We start from the raw sequence: 18,479 nt of genomic DNA, 5'->3' as shown, positions 1-18,479 counted from the left end.
GTACAAGGCAGTCAGGCTGAGTTTGGAGTCAGGCTCACCACATCAAAACTACTTTATGTTTCCCCCTTTTCCCATAACACGAGGGAGCAAGACCTACCTGAAATGTTCTTATGAGATGTAAATGAGTTTAGATGCAAACATAATGGTTGAGGCAGACAACAGATACTTATTAAACACCTCTGTGCTGAGTAGTGGGATAAGTGCCTAAGTAGTGGGAAAGTTGCCCTGACCCTGCCTTTAAGTCTAGAGAATTATCAGGCTGAAGCCTAATGCCTTGAGGGGCAGTCAACTGTGATTTGGAAAATAGTAAAATCTGAGCTTAACACACCTGGTATCAAGTTCCAATTGTTTAACTTTCCAAGTGGTCCTGCAAAAGATATGTCAGTGTCCTCACCCCAAAACTTATGGAAATGACCTTTCTTGGGAAAAGGATCTTTGCATATATAATTGAGTGAGGACCTCCAGAGGAGATTATCCTGGATTATTCCAATGGGCCCTAAATCCAATGACAAGTGTCCTTATAACAGAGGAAAAGACACAGAAGACCATACGAAGACAGAGGTGGAAATTGGAGTGATGCAGCCACAAGCCAAGGAACACCTAAAAACTCTGAGAAGCTGGAAGGGGCAAAGAATTCTCTCCTAGAGCCTTAGGAAGGTGCACAATCTTTCCAGCCACTTGATTTTGGACTTCTAACCTATGAACTGTCACAGTCTTGTTCAGAACTGGCCCATTGTGCAGCAAACTGGTACAGCCCCTCCCTGCTGATCCGTTCCTTTCCACCGGTTAGTTGCATGTTGCCTCTCATTTGCACTCGTCCTTTTCCCCTGCAGAGCAAACTGGGATTAGGTTTGTTGAAAATGACCTTCAACAACCAAGGACACTAAAGTGTTTGTGTTTTGCTGTGTTCTGTGATGAATGGGAAATGCAGATTTCAGAAAGACAGCCATTACTGTTTGAAAACAGGAGAAGGACCTAAGACAAGTAGATCATCCAGGGCAGGAATGGTTAGGTGTTAGGACCAGACCATATCCTTTCCCCAGCCATCCCCTCCACCAGGGGCACTAGCATGTCTTTGGCTGATGTTCCAGGTGCATCGGATCTGCTGGTCGTTTTTTCTCCCCCAGGGTTGCGTGGCCTCCAAGATGGTAGTAGCAGCATCCCCAGGATCCAGTTTTCAGTATGTTACAAAACCTCCAAGGGGAAATTTCTGTTATAGAATAAACTGTGTTTGACACGAGCTTGTGGTGTCAGTTTTCTCATCTATTAAATGGTGGACACTATCGTAACTAGTCTGTTTCTGAAGTGGAAAATGTGATAAATGTAGTCTGGAATAATGGACAGCTGTTAAAAATGGCAAACACTGAACGCTAATCCTGACCATTCACTGCACTAAGAGCTTTCCATGTGTGACTTAGCTATCCCTATTATACTGCTCAGGTAATCAGAGCTCCGAGAAATTTAGTAATTTGCCCGATGCCGCACAACTAGAAAGCAAGGTAACCAAGATTACAGTTCAGGACTCCGGAGAAATCTCTTTTATCCTTCGCACTCGCCCGCCAGAGAGAATGCAAATTCATGCACTCTGAAAACATTCAGTATTTTAGTGTTAACCCAAATTATTGGATTCACCACGCCAACCACACCGGCTTCAAATACTGTCCAGCCCTCGCGAGAAGGGACTGTCCTCTGTCCTCTGCGCTGTGGAAGCGACAGGGTTAATGACGTCACTTTCAGGAGCCGCTAACACGTCCTCGCCCGACGGATCTTCTCAAGGACCAAAACGCACGTGTGGCATGGCCTTAAAACACCGAGTTTCTGTTTTCCCAGCGAATCCCCGCCCTTTAACTCAAGTTCCCTTGCGGAAGAAGAAAAAAGTGGCGCCGGGGGCGGGGCAAGTCCAGGAAGCGGAAGCGGCAGCCAGGCCGAAAGCTTCTTTTCTGTGGGCTACACGTGTGCGGTGAGTGTCTTCGGCTCGGGTGACTGGTCCTGGCACAGGTTCGCCCTGTGCTCGGCGCTGGAGTGGGAGGGTCTCGGGGTCACCCGAGAGGGCAGAGATGTTCATACCTGTCACTCATTGGGCAGTCTTCTGTGGTCTCTATCCCGGGAGTTTTGAGATAGACGGGAGCCTGGCGATCAGGGTGGGTTTACGATCTTCTTCCACGTTGTCCTGAGAGTGATTAGCCTGACTACCTTCACCCTCTATAACCGTAGCCTGTGCTAGTTGCGTTAATCTTTTGGTAGTGCATTTGAAAAACCTCCGCTCTGCTCCTCATCAGTGCTAAGTTCCGAATTTACAGCCTGAACGTACACTTGTAAGTTCTTAGCGCTGGGAGGCAAACTTACTGGGTACTGAGGGGAGTCTGAAGAAGTGATCTTTAAGCCGACCTAAAGCATGACTAGAGGCAACCTTGAAATTGGAGTCCCGGGGAGAACTCCTTGAAGCAGAAACAGTAACTTGGGCTCAGTCCCTGAGGTGGAAGCTATAGAAAAGGAGCCGATGTCGTGAGCTAGGAGTACAGTGATGCAACATAAAATTAGAGTGGTAGCGTGGGACGAGGTTCTTAAGGGCTTTGAAGGCTATGCATTCCTGTTTCTATTCCCATTTGTAATTAAAAACAAATAACCCGTTAAGGCTTATAAACAAGGGAGAAAATTATAGGCCCTGGTTATCTTTAGAAAATGTATATAATTTCTGTTGTTTATATAATTGGAGGTTATTGATGGTTTGGATTAAGGTGGTAGTGGAGATCAGAGCTGGAGGGTTAGAGATATATTAAAGAGGACTGAAGAAGACTTAATGAAGGACTGAAGGTAGCAGACAAGGGAGAAGAAAATTGTCAAAGATAAATTTTGGTTTTTTTCCTTGTATCATTGTGGATGATGTGCCATTGGTTGAGATGGAGAATAATAAATAGGGTGGGGAAAAGATGAGGGTGTTATTATTTGGGTGTTATTTGCAGTGTAGATAAAGTTAAATAATTATGCTTTGGACTTAGTACGTGTAAAGAACATAAATGGAGGTATCAGGTAGGCAGTTATATACAGAAGTCCCTGCTTCTCACTTAAGAAAAAGAAGAAAAGACAGAAACATTAGTATGAGCTTATTTAATAGATACAGAATTATAGGTTTGTGTGTACACAGAGCTTAGTGAACATACACATGTATTTTAGTCCTGTCTGGTGAAAAGACCTGGAAGCAGCCGCACCCCACCAACAGCAAGCATACCTAGCACTCATATCCTGGTTTTAAACACCATTCTCAGTAAAAGGAACCAGGAGAGGTGGCTGATTTCATGACCACCGCAGGAAGAATATAAGGTGAACTTAGAACAAGTTTCAGGAAGTAAGAACATGCTTTAAAGGAAAAAGATGGGGCTGAGTCAAAAGGACACAGTAACATGAAAGATTTTCCACTGGCCAAGGTTGGAACAATTTGAGCAATAGTATTAGGTTATAACCCAAGTAATAAAATATCTCTGAAACCATACTAATGTAACTAAATGGGCGGTGGGTGGGACACATTTTCCCCATGGAAGAATTCAAAATAATAAAGATAGAAGTAATGTGAGAAATAGAAAGCATTAAAACACCACAGTAATTGCTGTAGGCAAGATTCATGAGAATGCTAAAATTAGTGGGAGAAACAGGCTATCACATAATCTCAGAATACATCATCCAAATATTTATTAGTTGCTGTCTATGTTTAACAGATTCTTTAATTTACTTCCCTCTGGGAAGTAGAGCTTAATTCCCCTCACATTCAGTTTGGGCTGAATGTAGTGACTTGATTCTAATAAGTATAGTACAGAAAGGGAAGCATAGTAAGCTTACAGTGGAGAAACCTGGCAAACAGTACCTTAACCAAGTGATTAAGGTAATATTGCCAGTCACGTTGATATCATGTTCCTCTAATATGGTGTGATGCCACAGCACTTCACCTCTGTGGTAGTCTTCCCCAGAAATTTACAAAGCCAGTCTAATAATAAAATATCAGAGAAACCCCAAATGAAGGATATTCTTCAAAGTGCCTGACCAGTAGTTTAAAACAGTGGCCCAGTCCTGAGAAACACGTAAAGACTGACAAACTATCGTAGAAATAGGGTGTTGTCTGAGATCCCCAGCATCTACACTAGAAAGTCAACTTAAGAAATTTAGGAATGAATCAAATGTACAACTTTGGAAGGCAGAGAAATAGCCAGATGCCCTTTGCTCTTGACGTATTCTGCTGCTTTTAGGAGCCTTGTGTAAGTGAGGGGTTATCTGTCGTCTGTCCTGTGTACTGTGGGGTTTCTGTACCTGGATGTGACCTCTTAGGCAAGATTCCTTAAAATGAAATATTAAATGTTTCAGCATAGTCATATTTTGGAGGTCACTGAAAATTACTTGAGAATAACAAATTAAACATTTGAAGTTAGTCTTTGTTTTAGCTACAATGTGTTACATAAGGAACTTTTAGATAATCTTTTATTTTTGTTCATTAAATTTGAATATATGGTAAATGCAACCTGTTGTTTGTTTCTGCCTTTTTAGGATAGAGACCCAAGAAATCAAATGATAATATTGTCAGTTTCTCATCACAAAATCTTCCTAGGTTATAAGAAACACAAACTGACATGTTTATCGTGTTTAATGTATATAATGACCTATGTTTAGCCAGTACTACTGCAGAAGTATGTATATCACACAGTAGCCAAGGTGTGCGTGCGCAAGTTTCTATGTGTGTATTTTGTGTTGGTATCTTGTTTATTTTTTTTTTTTATTTTTTTTTTTTTTTCCATTTTCATTTTTCTGAAGCTGGAAACGGGAGAGACAGTCAGACAGACTCCCGCATGCGCCCGACCGGGATCCACCCGGCACGCCCACCAGGGGCGATGCTCTGCCCGCCAGGGGGCGATGCTCTGCCCATCCTGGGCGTCGCCATGTTGCGACCAGAGCCACTCCAGCGCCTGAGGCAGAGGCCACAGAGCCATCCCCAGCGCCCGGGCCATCTTTGCTCCAATGGAGCCTTGGCTGCGGGAGGGGAAGAGAGAGACAGAGAGGAAAGCGCGGCGGAGGGGTGGAGAAGCAAATGAGCGCTTCTCCTGTGTGCCCTGGCCGGGAATCGAACCCGGGTCCTCCGCACGCTAGGCCGACGCTCTACCGCTGAGCCAACCGGCCAGGGCCTATCTTGTTTATTTTTATTTGTAAAATCTTAGAAGCAGTGATTGTTTACTTCCTGGACATGTGTAGGTACCCACATGAATTGTCCTGCATCTGTGAACTCAAGGACTAAATGTGGCAGTGACTACTTACTGCCTCTTGGATGAGAGCAAATCAGTGATCCTTTTGAGTTTGTTTTTGTTTTCCAGAGTTGCTATGATGGAAGTCAAAGTGAAAAAGAAATTAACAGGAAAAGGTACAAAGACATCACAAGAGAAAAACAGATTTTATAAAAACAACGGTAAGATAGCCTTACCAATATATGCTTCCCGTGTGGTTGTTTTGTTTTCATAATTGGAGGAAGGTGTTTGTGGAATGAAGGGGCATGTAGCAGATGGCAGTCTGTATTCATGGGCTAGAATTAGGATTAAAATAATAGGAAAGTCGTTGAAAGTGAGACATTTAAGAAATTGCCAGGGGAATAGGATTCTGTATTCATAAAAGACTCATTCACGTCAGCTGAAGATGCTGTTGCCTCATGTTAGTCACACTGATTCACTCATTTTAATGTTTGGTAAAATGTGGCCGATGAATACATTCTACTGGTATACCAATACTTTTATCTTCAAGATTTCTAATTGTGCTGTCTTTATTATTCCATCAGGTGTCAGTATTGCAAAGTAGAAAAGTCAGAGTCTAAATTATTCAATGTTTCCTAAACAATCTTTGTTTTATTTTCTTACAGCAGTCTTAGGGTGTAGCTGTTGTTATTTTTATTTCATATCTTAGGTAGTTATTTTGTAAGCTTTGTTGACCAAAGAAGATTTTTGTCAAATAACTTTAATAGACTTTGAAAATTATTTTCAAAAATAGAAATTTTGAAAAATTAATATTTTTAATTTGTCTATGTGTTATACCTCCTAAATTTCAAGTGTTTGTTTTATTTTTAGATTCTTATGATATTGAACCTTTAGAAATCATGTGTAAAAACTTTAATATGCAGTCATTAAGGTAGAATACAAAGGTATTTAAGTAATACCTCATTTCTACTTATTGCTTAAAATAGAGAAAGACACCAGATTGGCAATTGGTTATCTCTAGAATTGGATAGTTTTTATTATGCATTTCTCTACTTTATAGGGTTTCTATAATGAACTTATTATAATTTTACAATCAGATTTTAAACTTTGTTTTGGTATTTTAGATCCTACTCTGCTTCGTATTTGAGAATAAAACAAAGTATTTTCACTAAAGAGGGTGTAATTTTCAGTAACAAATACAATTCAGTGGATAAAAGAGGTCTAGGCTCAGGATCATTGAACTAATTATTATTTATTATTGTCACTAGATTATGGTTCTTCAAAGACCTTCCCAAGAAAAGTTATTAAGGATGGTGGACCTAAAATCACATCTAAGAACTTTCAGAAAAATGCCACAAAACCTTGGAAAAAAGGTGTAAAGCAGTTCACGAACAAGCAGCAAGGGGATAAAATATCAAAGAACAAATTCCAGCAAGCAAATAAATTCAACAAGAAGAGAAAATTCCAGTCAGACAGTAAAAGTGATGGTAAGCCCCAGTTCATTCCTTCAGCATAGTTTTTGTGGAAGCCTTGCCCTGCCTGAGCTATGGCCAGAGTCTGTGCACTAGACTAAAAATCTGTTAGAGACCTCACGTTCTTGTTCTTTGACAGGCAACACCTGGGGTGGGAGAGAAGAGTAGGTGGGATTAAATAAACAACAGGAAGTATCTCTTTGGTCATAATTGTCCTCTGGTGTTTAGAGTCCCTTATGTTCCAGACTCTTGCTGAATTCACTAAGCTGTGGAGTTAAGCTAATTTTAATGCCTTTATACAGAGGGATCTCAATATAACATTTCTTTTTATAGGCTAAAATTTATTTTATTTTATTTGTGTTTGTGTGACAGAGACAGAGAGAAACAGAGAGAGGGACAGATAGGGACAGACAGGAAGGAAGGGAGAGAGATGAGAAGCATCAGTTCTTCGTTGCAGCACCTTAGCTGTTCATTGATTGCTTTATCGTATGTGCCTTGACTGGGGGACCACAGAAGAGCGAGTGACCCCTTGCTCAAGCCAGTGACCTTGGGCTCAAGCTGGTGTGCCTTGTTCAAACCAGATGAGCCCACGCTCAAGCCAGCAACCTCGGGGTTTCGAACCTGGGTCCTCCATGTCCCAGTATGATGCTCTATCCACTGCGCCACCGCATGGTCAGGCTAGGCTAAAATTTATTTATTCATTCAGTCAGTTATTAAATAAATAAATATTTAAGTTTTCTGTGCACTTTGCTTGGAGATGTAAAAATTTAACAACCAGTAAGTGTACTCGTCTTGTCTAATCAGCATAGAAGCCAGCCTTACATAAGTAGTGTGTCCAGCTAAATATCTGCCTTGGCTGAGGATGTCTTGGTGAACAAGAAACATATAGGCCCTGCTTTCATGGAGCTTAAATCACTCTAATGTAGTCAACCGATCAAATGGCTCAGATCCAGCAGGCAATTCTAAGGAGGGTGTAGTACAGGGGTTCCCAAACTTTTTACACAGGGGGCCAGTTCACTGTCCCTCAGACCGTTGGAGGGCCAGACTATAAAAAAACTATGAACAAATCCATATGCACACTGCACATATCTTATTTTAAAGTAAAAAACCAAAACGGGAACAAATACAATATTTAAAATAAATAACAAGTAAATTTAAATCAACAAACTGACCAGTATTTCAGTGGGAACTATGGGCCTGCTTTTGGCTAATGAGATGGTCAATGTGCTCCTCTCACTGACCACCAATGAAAGAGGTGCCCCTTCTGGAAGTGCAGCGGGGGCCGGATAAATGGCCTCGGGGCCGCATGCGACCCGCACCTCCGTAGTTTGGGGACCCCTGGTAGTGTATACATGGCCTATTTGACTTTCATTGGTTCAGAACAAGTTGCTAACTGATGGGATATCCTCAGGCCTCCTATTTGCCTGTTGAAGCAAACTGCTAATCTCTTTGTCATGATGTCCCAGGGGTTGTTTCTAACCTAGAGCTTTGCTGTCTGTTACACCCTCTTGTGTATTATCTTGCATTGGTCTCCAGGTTACATTTGCTGCCATATATAAATATATACCTTCTCTGATGCATCATGGGAATATCTCTGGTGTCTTTCATTGTCTTTTTCTCCAACATGGCCTGTCCTAGCACTGCTCCTTTGCTGCCAGCTGAGACTACTGCCATACAGCCTTCTCAGTCCAGTTCCCTAACCCTGTTCCCTGCTCTCTACTCTGCCTGGGGATGTTTATTAGAGGGACAGCCTCCTTAAGATGGAGGTTGTGGGAGAGGAAGGAATGGAAATTTGTCATTGATTTTTCACTAGGCCTGCAGGGTCCTTTCATGTTCCAGCTTCAGTGTTTTCTTTTGAACTCTTTTTCTTCCTCGTTTTTCCTCACTTCTGCACCCCATACCTTCTCTTTCAGGTTCTCTTCCCTACCCTCTCTAATAGCTTCTAATTCTTCCTTTCCCTGCTGGAATTCTTGGCACTGCATTTTAAACACACACATTTTCACGTTAATGTCCTGTCATGCTGCAGTCTGGTTCATTTTGATATGGGACGTTCCTGACATCTCAAAATGGAACTCTGATTTTATTTTCTCATATTTTTATACTATAGGGGATTGGATACTAGACATCCCTAAAACTTGTGTCTCTACTGCAACCTACCATGGCATATATCAAGGGTACCCAAATGTTTGTGGAATTAAATGAGCTCTGAATCACTTACTGTCCTCTGCTGTATAGTACATGGTGGTCTAATATGGATGGTAAATATGCCTCCTGTTACCTACAGCCCTCTATTACCAGGCCAGGAATAAATAACCAGTAAGGGGAATAAATATGTTGTATGTTGTATAGTCATTAAAAGTTATGGTTTTGAGGAATATTTAAGTAACACTTAGGATATAGTTATTAAATTTAAGTGGAGACAGTAAGATTCTACATTTTTAGGAAGAGTAATATAAAATATTCATAGTAAAAAGACAAGGAAATAAAATGTTAATGCTTATATCTTAAGTTTTGGGATTATAGGAGAATTTTGCTTTTGGATTTTCTAAGTTTTTTATAAGGAGTGTATTTTCTAAACAGAAAAAAAGGAGATATTTAGAAGCAACTAATTCTCCAAAAAGTTCTTTGGGAGGATACTTATGTTAGCAATACATATTTTATTAAGTTGTTCTTTGTTTGGCCTCATCAGCCTTTATTTTATTTTTTTTTTAGATTTTATTTCTTGATTTTTAGGGAGAGAGAGAGGGAGGAAGAAAGAGAAAGAGCAGGGAGAAGGGGAGAAGCAGGAAGCAAACTCATAGTAGTTGCTTCCTGTATGTGCCTTGACTGAGCAAGCCCAGGGTTTGACCTGGTGACCTCAGCATTCCAGGTTGACACTTTATCCACTGCATCATCACAGATCAGGCTCATCAGGCTTTTTGATTAAATCAGTAAACCAGTTCGATTTTTGAGGACAAAATAGCTAATAGAAAGTCACTTGAATTATTCTGCAGAGAACTTAGGAATTTTTTTGATTGTGCTTTGTTGTTAGTTAAGAGGCTGCAGGGCATAAAGTTTCAGAGTTGTCTGGATTTGAATCCTGACTACCATTTACTAGTTACAGGACCTTGAACTAGGAGCTTAACTGTTTGATGCCTTTGTTTCTGTTTAATAATAGTACCTCTTAGCAAATTTCCAGTACTCAGTACAGTATTAAGGATAGTCATCCCGCTGTACATTATCTCTAGACTTACTCATCCTATGCAGCTGTGACTTTGTACCCTTTGATCAGCATCTTTCCATTTTCCCACCTACTTGCCCTGATAAACCAGTGTTCTACTCTCTGCTTCAATGTATTTGACATTTTTAGATTCTATATCTAAGTAAGATTTTACAGTCCTTCTTTTCTGTATCTACCCCAGAAATCATCTTGTACAAGGAAAAATATAGTACATTAGAATTGTTGTAAGAATTAAATGACTTAAATAACATCATTCAGAATAGTGAATTTTTTATACATTGTTTTTCCTGTTTTAATTTGGACTAATTAACTAGGACTAATTAATTTGGATTAATTTGTTTTCCTCACTGATTATACCTAAAGTCCAATGAACTTAATGTTCTAAAGTAGAATATTATTTTATAATTGAAAAAGATACAAGTTTTGAATTGCTTTATCATTCTTTCAGTTTTCTTTTTTTTCTCAGTAGGTATCTTAAGATCAAAAAATATCTGTTGAGTGAATAAATGGTTAGTTTTAATCAAATTTAAAATGTATAAATGCTCAGAAATGAAGTAAAGTATAAGTTTATAGAGAATGATATTTTCCGCCTTCTAGTTTCCCCATTGAGTATATGTAGATCTAATCAGCAATTGTTCTACATCCCTGATTTGTTCTTGTGTTTGGCACTCAGAATGCTAAATGTAATTGGAAATACTTTCTATAATGACTAGAATCAGCAGCCAAGAAACCAAGATGGGATGATTTCAAAAAGAAGAAGAAAGAACTGAAGCAAAGCAGACAACTCAGTGATAGAACCAACTATGACATTGTTGTTCGGGCAAAGCAGATTTGGGAGATCTTAAGAAGGTAATGCTCCTCAGTGGTATCTTATTCGTCTCTTTGAGCTGATGGAGGAGTAACAGTGTGCCTTGTAAATAGTGAGATGTCCTAACACAGGGGTCGGGAACCTATGGCTTGCGAGCCAGATGTGGCTCTTTTGATGGCTGCATCTGGCTCGCAGACAAACCTTAATAAAAAAATAATAACGTTAAAAATATAAAATATTCTCATGTATTATAATCCATTCATTTCATGCAATATAAAATATTCTCATGTATTATAATCCATTCATTTCATGCCGCTCATGTTCATGGTTGTGGGTAGCTGGAGCCAATCACAGCTGTCCTCCAGGACAACACCAAATTTTTATTGGATAATGCGTAATGTACACGAGTCATTGTATGGCTCTCATGGAATTGCATTTTAAAATATGTGGCGTTCATGGCTCTCTCAGCCAAAAAGGTTCCCGACCCCTGTCCGTTATAACTGAAATGCCTTATTAACACTTGGAATATTTAGAGAGTATTCCTCTAACACTCCGGCAGAGAGGCATCAGTAGTTGGATATCTGCACATTGCAGAAATGTGAGGAATCATTAGAATGGTGTTAGATATGTTTATGAAAATGTATGAGAGTGAAATTGGATTTGAGGTTCTTCCTGAAAGAAGTCTGAGAAAATGAGGGACAATTTCATATTGGTTAGGTTTAGAGCTACTTAAGTATTTGATATACTGTGCTTGTTTTATTATTTTCTTTACTTTTGAAGTTCTAGCTGTTAAGATTTAGATTGATGCATGTAATTATACCTTGTGAGATGAGTTTCTGCCTTTGAGAAAATTTATTTTCTTTGGCTGCTCTGGAATAGTAATTTTAATGTCAAAAGCTTTGCCGCTTTTAAAGAGAAAATCACACATAACTGAGTGAATATAACGCTGAAACACTTTAGTTTTGCATGTTTAAAATAATGTCTTTACTTAAGCTATGTTTCCTCCTTTTATTCTCTTTTATAGAAAAGACTGTGACAAAGAAAAAAGAGTGAAGTTGATGAGTGATTTGCAGAAGTTGATTCAAGGAAAAATTAAAACTGTGAGTAGGGCATACTTACAGTTGCAGTTTTAACAGTTGAAATTGACTTACTCTCAGTAAAGGGTAGCTGATAGATGACAAGTGAAATTATTGGTTTAAGTGTATTTGGCCAAAAAATTTTAAATATCAACTAAATAAAGAGTTTAATAATAAGAAAACTTATTGCTGGGAAATTGTAAAAAGACTGTCAAGTATTTATGTCATCTTAAAATAATAAACTTAAGATAAACCAGTGTTCTTCAAAGTGGTCTTGAGGAATTTATTAGTTCAGTACTATGTATTTAAATGTCTTGCTCTGGACTGCATATATTTTTGTATGTGATGCAAACATGATTACATCTTTTCTTCCATGCTTTTACAAACATACAAGATTTCTTTTTTTTTTTTAAGTTTTTTGATTTTTAGAGAGCAGAGAGAGAAAGGTAAGAGGGAGGAGCAGGAAGCATCAACTTAAACTTGCTTCTCTTGTGTGCCGTGACCGGGAAAGCCCAGGGTTCAAACTGATGACGTCAGCATTCCAGGTTGACACTTTATCCACTGTGCCACCACAGGTCAGACAACATGCAGGATCTTTAAAATATAATAGATTTAGGAGTTCTGAAGTAATTTTTATTGTTGCTGATTAGTCCTGTTTTATAATAAACTTCTAATGACTCATACGTATTTGGATAAATACTTAGTGACTGTTCACTGTTCATGTGTAAGGCAACCTACTCAATAGCTTTGGGGACTCTGGAGGGGCAGCATTTGACAAACCACATACATAGGGTCTAACAGGCTGCATTGCAGTTCAAAGGAATGTCTTCAATAGCAAAGTTCCCAGCTCCTGCTTTCTTACACATCCAGCAAGATCTTCTTAGAACAGAATTGTTCCTTTGTTCTAGGAGTCTGTTATCTTCTGTTTACACTCAAGATCTTTTCCCGTTACCTTTAATCATTATTTCATGCCTGTGGACGTGGGAGTTAGTCCGGTGTTTAAATCTGGTGTTCTAATCACTCTGCTGCTTAACATTATCTGTGCCTTTCAACAATGAAAATTTATTATTTACTGTGTGCTAGTAGTTGTGCTAACTAACGTATGTGTTGCCTCCTTTACCTTAGGTTGTTATCACTGTTAGACATTTTGTACCTCTGGGACTCAGACAAGTTAATGTTCATTCCCAGGCTCACAAAGGATAGCAGGCTCCCTAACTTCTACTAAAACTTATTTTCTCATCTGTAAAGTGGGAATAACAACAGCTCACTCTTAAGATTACTTTGAGGTCTAAAGGAGAAAACTATATTTAAAGCATGTACTATATTTCCCATGTATAAGACGCTCCCATGTATAAGACACACCTTAATTTTGGGGCCCAAAATTTGAAAATAAATATATTACATAAAGTTATTGAACTCAAGTTTTATTCATCATAAAATTCATACAACTCCTCATCACTGTCAGAACTCCCACAAATTAGCTTGTTCTCATCAATGTCTGATGACGAATCACTGATCACTGTCTTCAACAATGAGCACAAAAACAAGTGCAAAAAAGTGGGAAATGCAAGTAAAAAAATCTACAACTTCTGTATAAGATGCACCCAGTTTTTAGACCCCAAATTTTTCAGGAAAAGGTACATCTTACACATGGGGAAAAAAGGTATATTGATATTGTAAGAAGTCAATATATGTATATACAAAAACAGCCTTATTTTTTTTTTTAAAAAAAGTAGTGTTTTAGTTTTAATAAATGTCTATATAAATATCCCGTAAGGAAATTCTTCTGAAATCTGTTACTCCGATGAGTGTGATTCTACCTTCTGATTTGTTGGAATTAAAAAATTTTAAAGACAGGCTAAGCAAGAAATAATAAGCACTATTAAAGTAGACAGGTAAAGCCCTGGCCAGTTGGCTCAGCGGTAGAGCATTGGCCCAGTGTGTGGAATCCTGGGTTCAGTTCTCAATCGGGGCACACAGGAGAAGCAACCATTTGCTTCTCCACCCTTCCCCTTTCTCTCTTCCCCTCCCGCCATGGCTTGGCTTGAGCAAGTTGGCCTCAGGCACTGAGGATGGCTCCATGGCCTTGCCTCAGGTGCTAAAATAGCTCAGTTGCTGAGCAACAAAGCAGCGTCCCCAAATGGGCAGAGCATTGCTGGGTAGGGGGCTTGCCAGGTGGAATCTGGTCGGGGTGCATGTGGGAGTCTGTCTCTGCTTCCTCGTCTCTCAGTATAAAAAGTAAAATAAAAGGAGACGGGTAGGCCCTGCCTGGGTAGTTAAGTTGGTTAGAGTATCGTTCTAATATACCAAGGTTGCAGGTTCAGTCCACAGTCAGTGCACATACAGAAATCAACCAGGGAATGCATAAATGAATGGAACAACACATTGATGTTGCTCTCTGTCTCTCTCTAATAATAATAAAAAAAAAAGATAGGAAGGAAAGGGAGGGAAGAATGAAGGTAGGAAAGGCAACTAGACTGGTACTATATAGCATAGTAAAAAATAATTTTGCATGCCTTACTGTTCGTGGTTCTTGTTACAGAAAATTAATCACCAACTCCTTCATTTAGGACTTAATTGATCCAGTGGTTGTGAGGGACAGATGGGTGATGGGATCAGATTTGAGATACAACAAATTTTTAGGACTCTTAATTGGATATATGTTCAGGGAATCATAATAAAAATGTGAGAAATTGAGGGATTGACTTATAATTGCTAAGGTGTAGATTCATTTACTTATACAGCAAGCCTTTATTAGATCTATCTTATATCTATACTTTTGGTTGCCAGAATAATAGTATTTTTGAATTGGAAAATTCCCCTTGTAGGGGAAGTAACTCAGAGAAATGAGAAATATAGTGTATATAATCATTAGACAGATTTAGTTTGATTTTTGGTTTTAATTAATCATGATAGGAATCTGGCAAAATGGTTAAATCTGTCCTTGTCTCAGTGCCATATTGTAGGCAGCAAAACCAAAGAATGCCATTTTGAACAATTAAAACAAGTATTTCTACTCCCAGGTAACCTAGATTTAATTTTATTCATGAAGGCTCTACCTTTTTTCTAACAAGGAATTCTGAAAGAGATAGCAATAGAACATAAATAATATGGCAGAAACCTAAATATCAGAGAGAATTAGTCTAAAGGCCCAAATTGTCACTCCTACAGATTGCATTTGCACATGATTCGACTCGTGTGATCCAGTGTTACATTCAGTATGGCAACGAAGAACAGAGAAAGCAGGCCTTCGAAGAACTGCGAGGTATGTCTTCTATTTTGAAGATTAATTGTAATCATTTTAAGAGGTCACTTGTTTTCTCTTTAAATACCTAAGACTATCCTGGAAAATAATTCTGCTGTGGGAAAGCAGTGTCCTCTGTAGGGCCTTTTTTGTTTATATTTGTTCTTTGCCTGAGACAGAGAGCTAGTTGTTTGTATATATTTCCAGGATTATGCAGTTACTTAGTTCTTTCCTTTGTTGCTAAGTAATCACTGTAATGTATTTTGTTTTTCAGATGATTTGGTTGAATTAAGTAAAGCTAAATATTCCAGAAATGTTGTTAAGAAATTTCTTATGTATGGGTGAGTTGTTTTATTTATAAAATATATTTTTACTAGTTTTTTAATGGTGTGAATACTGATTTTGGGCAGATGTCACTCAAAAGTCTGTGATCCAAATAGTTGTCCTCAAAGGATGCTTGTAGTGTTTTTAGGGAGTGTAGTCTTAAAATTTAATTGAAGGTAAAATAAAACAGTGGTACTGTACTGCCTTTGTCATTCTGAGGAGTATATCCTGAAGCCCTAGAAGAGTAGGATAACTAACTGTAATTAGTTATTAGTATTTAAAGGGTGGAGGGTTGGAGGGGCAGGTGAGTAGACACGGAGAATCAGAGGGTCAGGAAATGTCAAGATGGGAGGATTTCCTGTTTTAGGTGGAATTGATACTTGTCTTGATTTCTCTTTTTGAGTGTAATAAGGTGCCAAAATATGCTAATCAGCAGCAAAAAAGTATAGTTGACAAAATTTTTAAAAACTATTCCTGACTATAATTATGAGCTGCTTGATTTTAGGTTGTAATATAAATACTTATGATTAAGTCTTGTTTTAAAAGAGCATCCTTAGAATATGTTTTATTCATATTTCCATGCAGCTTTGACTTTTACCTTCTCCTTTTCTCCTTCTTTAATTTTTCAAGCAGAGCAATTTAATGGAAACTGACATTTATCGAGCACTTTTGACGAGCTGGCCACAGTTCTCAGTACATCTTAACTCATTTCCTTCTCACATCAGCGTCGTTCTTTCTATTTTATGAGTGAAGAAACTGGCACAGATGTTAAATAACTTGTTCTAGGTCTTGCAGCTGGTAAGCAGAGCCAGGTTTCAGCTACTGAGTAACTTAGGAAGCTTGAGGTAGAAATACAAGTCAGTTTGATCTTATTTTTCATAAACATTTCACTGGTAGCCCCCGCCCCGTTGGTCTCGGGAATTATGTTGGTGACAGGTTATGTTTTGTCATCACCCAGCTTTCTTCTTCTATCACTTATCTTTTCCCATTATCGCCTTGGGTTAGGAGTAAACCACAGATTGCAGAGATAATAAGAAGTTTCAAAGGCCACGTGAGGAAGATGCTCAGACACGCGGAGGCATCGGCCATTGTGGAGTACGCGTACAATGACAGAGCCATTTTGGAGCAGAGGAACATGTTGACAGAGGAGCTCTATGGGAACACGTTTCAGCTTTACAAGGTAACATTTCAAGGCATTTTTTCTGACGTTTTTACTTTTTCTGTGTGTTACTACTTCTGAGGCCCTGTTTTCAGAATGTATTTTTACTTGGGCTGGTCCTCTAAGAGATGGTCTTTTAAGGACCCTTTTTCTCATGGATTATTTTGTCTCTTGGTATAGTAAGCAAATGATGATACTTCCTCTTTCACCCAGAGCACTATTTTTAAATCCCTTTGAATCAAACTACTTTTGTTACTCCCTCCCAAGTGCTCTGTGTACTGCTCCAGTACTTCCATTTCTGCAGTCAGGTAGACCAAGGCAGAGGACGCTTTACAGTCAGTGTGGCTCTGCATCCACCCCCTGACCAGCTCTGGCAGAGGTGCATTGGACGCCCTGTTAACGCCTTGTCTTCACGTCTGTGGATTACCCTTCTCCAGGTTGTACCTAGAAAGAAAGGGGAGTAGGAAGACTCATCCTGTGATATAGTACAGGGATTGTGTCTGGAAAGGCCAGTAACGGGACTAGGACATTTAAAGGATGTATTTCAGAACTTGGGATGTAAATGCCCACATTTATCTCCAAGGATGTGGATTAATTCCTGGGCTGCTTCTACTAGCCAGGTTCAGTGCCTGGGTTTAGTGCTTTGTTTCTTTCCTAACATTCACGATAGGAATATGCAGGTAAGTACAAAACATGTTGGCAAAGATTTGAGAACTGACTCTTGCTTATGCTAGTCTAGTTCCTGTGGGCTGCTCGAGTTGGTTGGCTGTTTAGTGTGGCTCATTCAGTACATTGGTGGGCATATATACTGAGAATCAGATAATCAGAATTACTCCATGAATGTATCAGTAGCAGGGCTTTTGTTATATGAATATAGGAAGTCTGAAAATGATTTTATTTGAAATGACTGTGATTCTCTTTGTATGATGCTGAAGAAACTTGATTAAATTTAGAAAGATTTGATTTTTCTTCTGTTGCAGTCAGCAGATCACCCAACTCTGGACAAAGTACTAGAGGTACAGCCAGAAAAATTAGAGCTTATCATGGATGAAATTAAACAGATTTTAACACCAATGGCCCAAAAGTAAGAAAGCTGTTTTTGTTTTTTCTTAACAAATAGTGTTTGAAGGAGCAAAGTTTTGTGTAACCCTTGTATAGAAAGGGTGCATAGTTTTTCAAATATAATGTATTTCAGTTGGATTGGAACACCTAGAAAGTGAGCATGTGACGTTGCCATTTGGACCATGGTGGAGTGGTTAAGGTGTAGCCTCAGATCAGATGGCCTGGGCGGGAATCCTGGTGTCCCCCTTAATCACTAACTGTGACCTTGGGCATGTTAACCTCTCTGTGCCTCAGTTTCCATATCTATAAAACTGAGATAATAATTGTACTTATTTCATAGAGTTTTATGAAGATTAGATGGGTTGATATTTCCAAAACACAGAACAGTGCTGTGCCTGTAAAGCAACATGTTTCTGCCATCTGCTTAGACGAGGAACTTGAAATCTTTGGTACCTAATTGGCCCCCACCGCACACTGAATTCATCACGTATCACATTAGGAAGCTCGGGTCAATTAGGTGTTGCTGTTGCTGATACTATCTTGATCTACTCTGGGTTTAACTTGGCTAAAATTATTTTATGAAACAGAAGCATTGTGAAAGATGCTTGACAAAAAGAAAATAGCTATTAAAATAGGTCCACATATAGATTTCTAATCATATGTTCATTGTTGGGTAAAAAATATTGATGTCCTTATTTAAGAGAGTGTATTTTGAATGATTTCATTTTGCTGATTAAATACTAGAAATTTGTACCCTGGTTTTGGTGATAGATGGTAGGCACTAAAATATTTGTGTAGTCTAAAGTTATTTTAATTTTAATATTGCTGAATGATACAGTCAGTCCTTTGATAAATTATATTTGCTAAAACCAGTTCACTTGATTTGATTATT

At 38.8% G+C, this 18,479-nt stretch overlaps 1 protein-coding gene across 3 annotated transcripts in view; it reads left to right on the top strand.

Moving 5' to 3' along the window:
- Nucleotides 1–1,850: 1,850 nt before the first annotated feature.
- The window catches only part of PUM3 (pumilio RNA binding family member 3), a 37,624-nt gene continuing 20,995 nt past the window's right edge, over nucleotides 1,851–18,479 (top strand). Inside the window, exons 1-9 of one of the 3 annotated variants that reach the window (XM_066368066.1) lie at nucleotides 1,851–1,960; nucleotides 5,352–5,443; nucleotides 6,491–6,709; nucleotides 10,628–10,763; nucleotides 11,747–11,822; nucleotides 14,970–15,063; nucleotides 15,317–15,383; nucleotides 16,372–16,546; nucleotides 17,506–17,609. In XM_066368066.1, the coding sequence (XP_066224163.1) occupies nucleotides 5,359–5,443; nucleotides 6,491–6,709; nucleotides 10,628–10,763; nucleotides 11,747–11,822; nucleotides 14,970–15,063; nucleotides 15,317–15,383; nucleotides 16,372–16,546; nucleotides 17,506–17,609 (956 nt within the window). In that variant the 5' untranslated portion in view covers nucleotides 1,851–1,960; nucleotides 5,352–5,358. The other 2 variants (XM_066368068.1, XM_066368067.1) reach the window with 2 other exon arrangements.

This window comes from Saccopteryx leptura, chromosome 2 (assembly GCF_036850995.1).
Source record: "Saccopteryx leptura isolate mSacLep1 chromosome 2, mSacLep1_pri_phased_curated, whole genome shotgun sequence".
NCBI classification, from domain to species: domain Eukaryota; kingdom Metazoa; phylum Chordata; class Mammalia; order Chiroptera; family Emballonuridae; genus Saccopteryx; species Saccopteryx leptura.
Note: the sequence above shows the minus strand (reverse complement) of the source record. Positions and strands in the feature narration are given on the sequence as shown.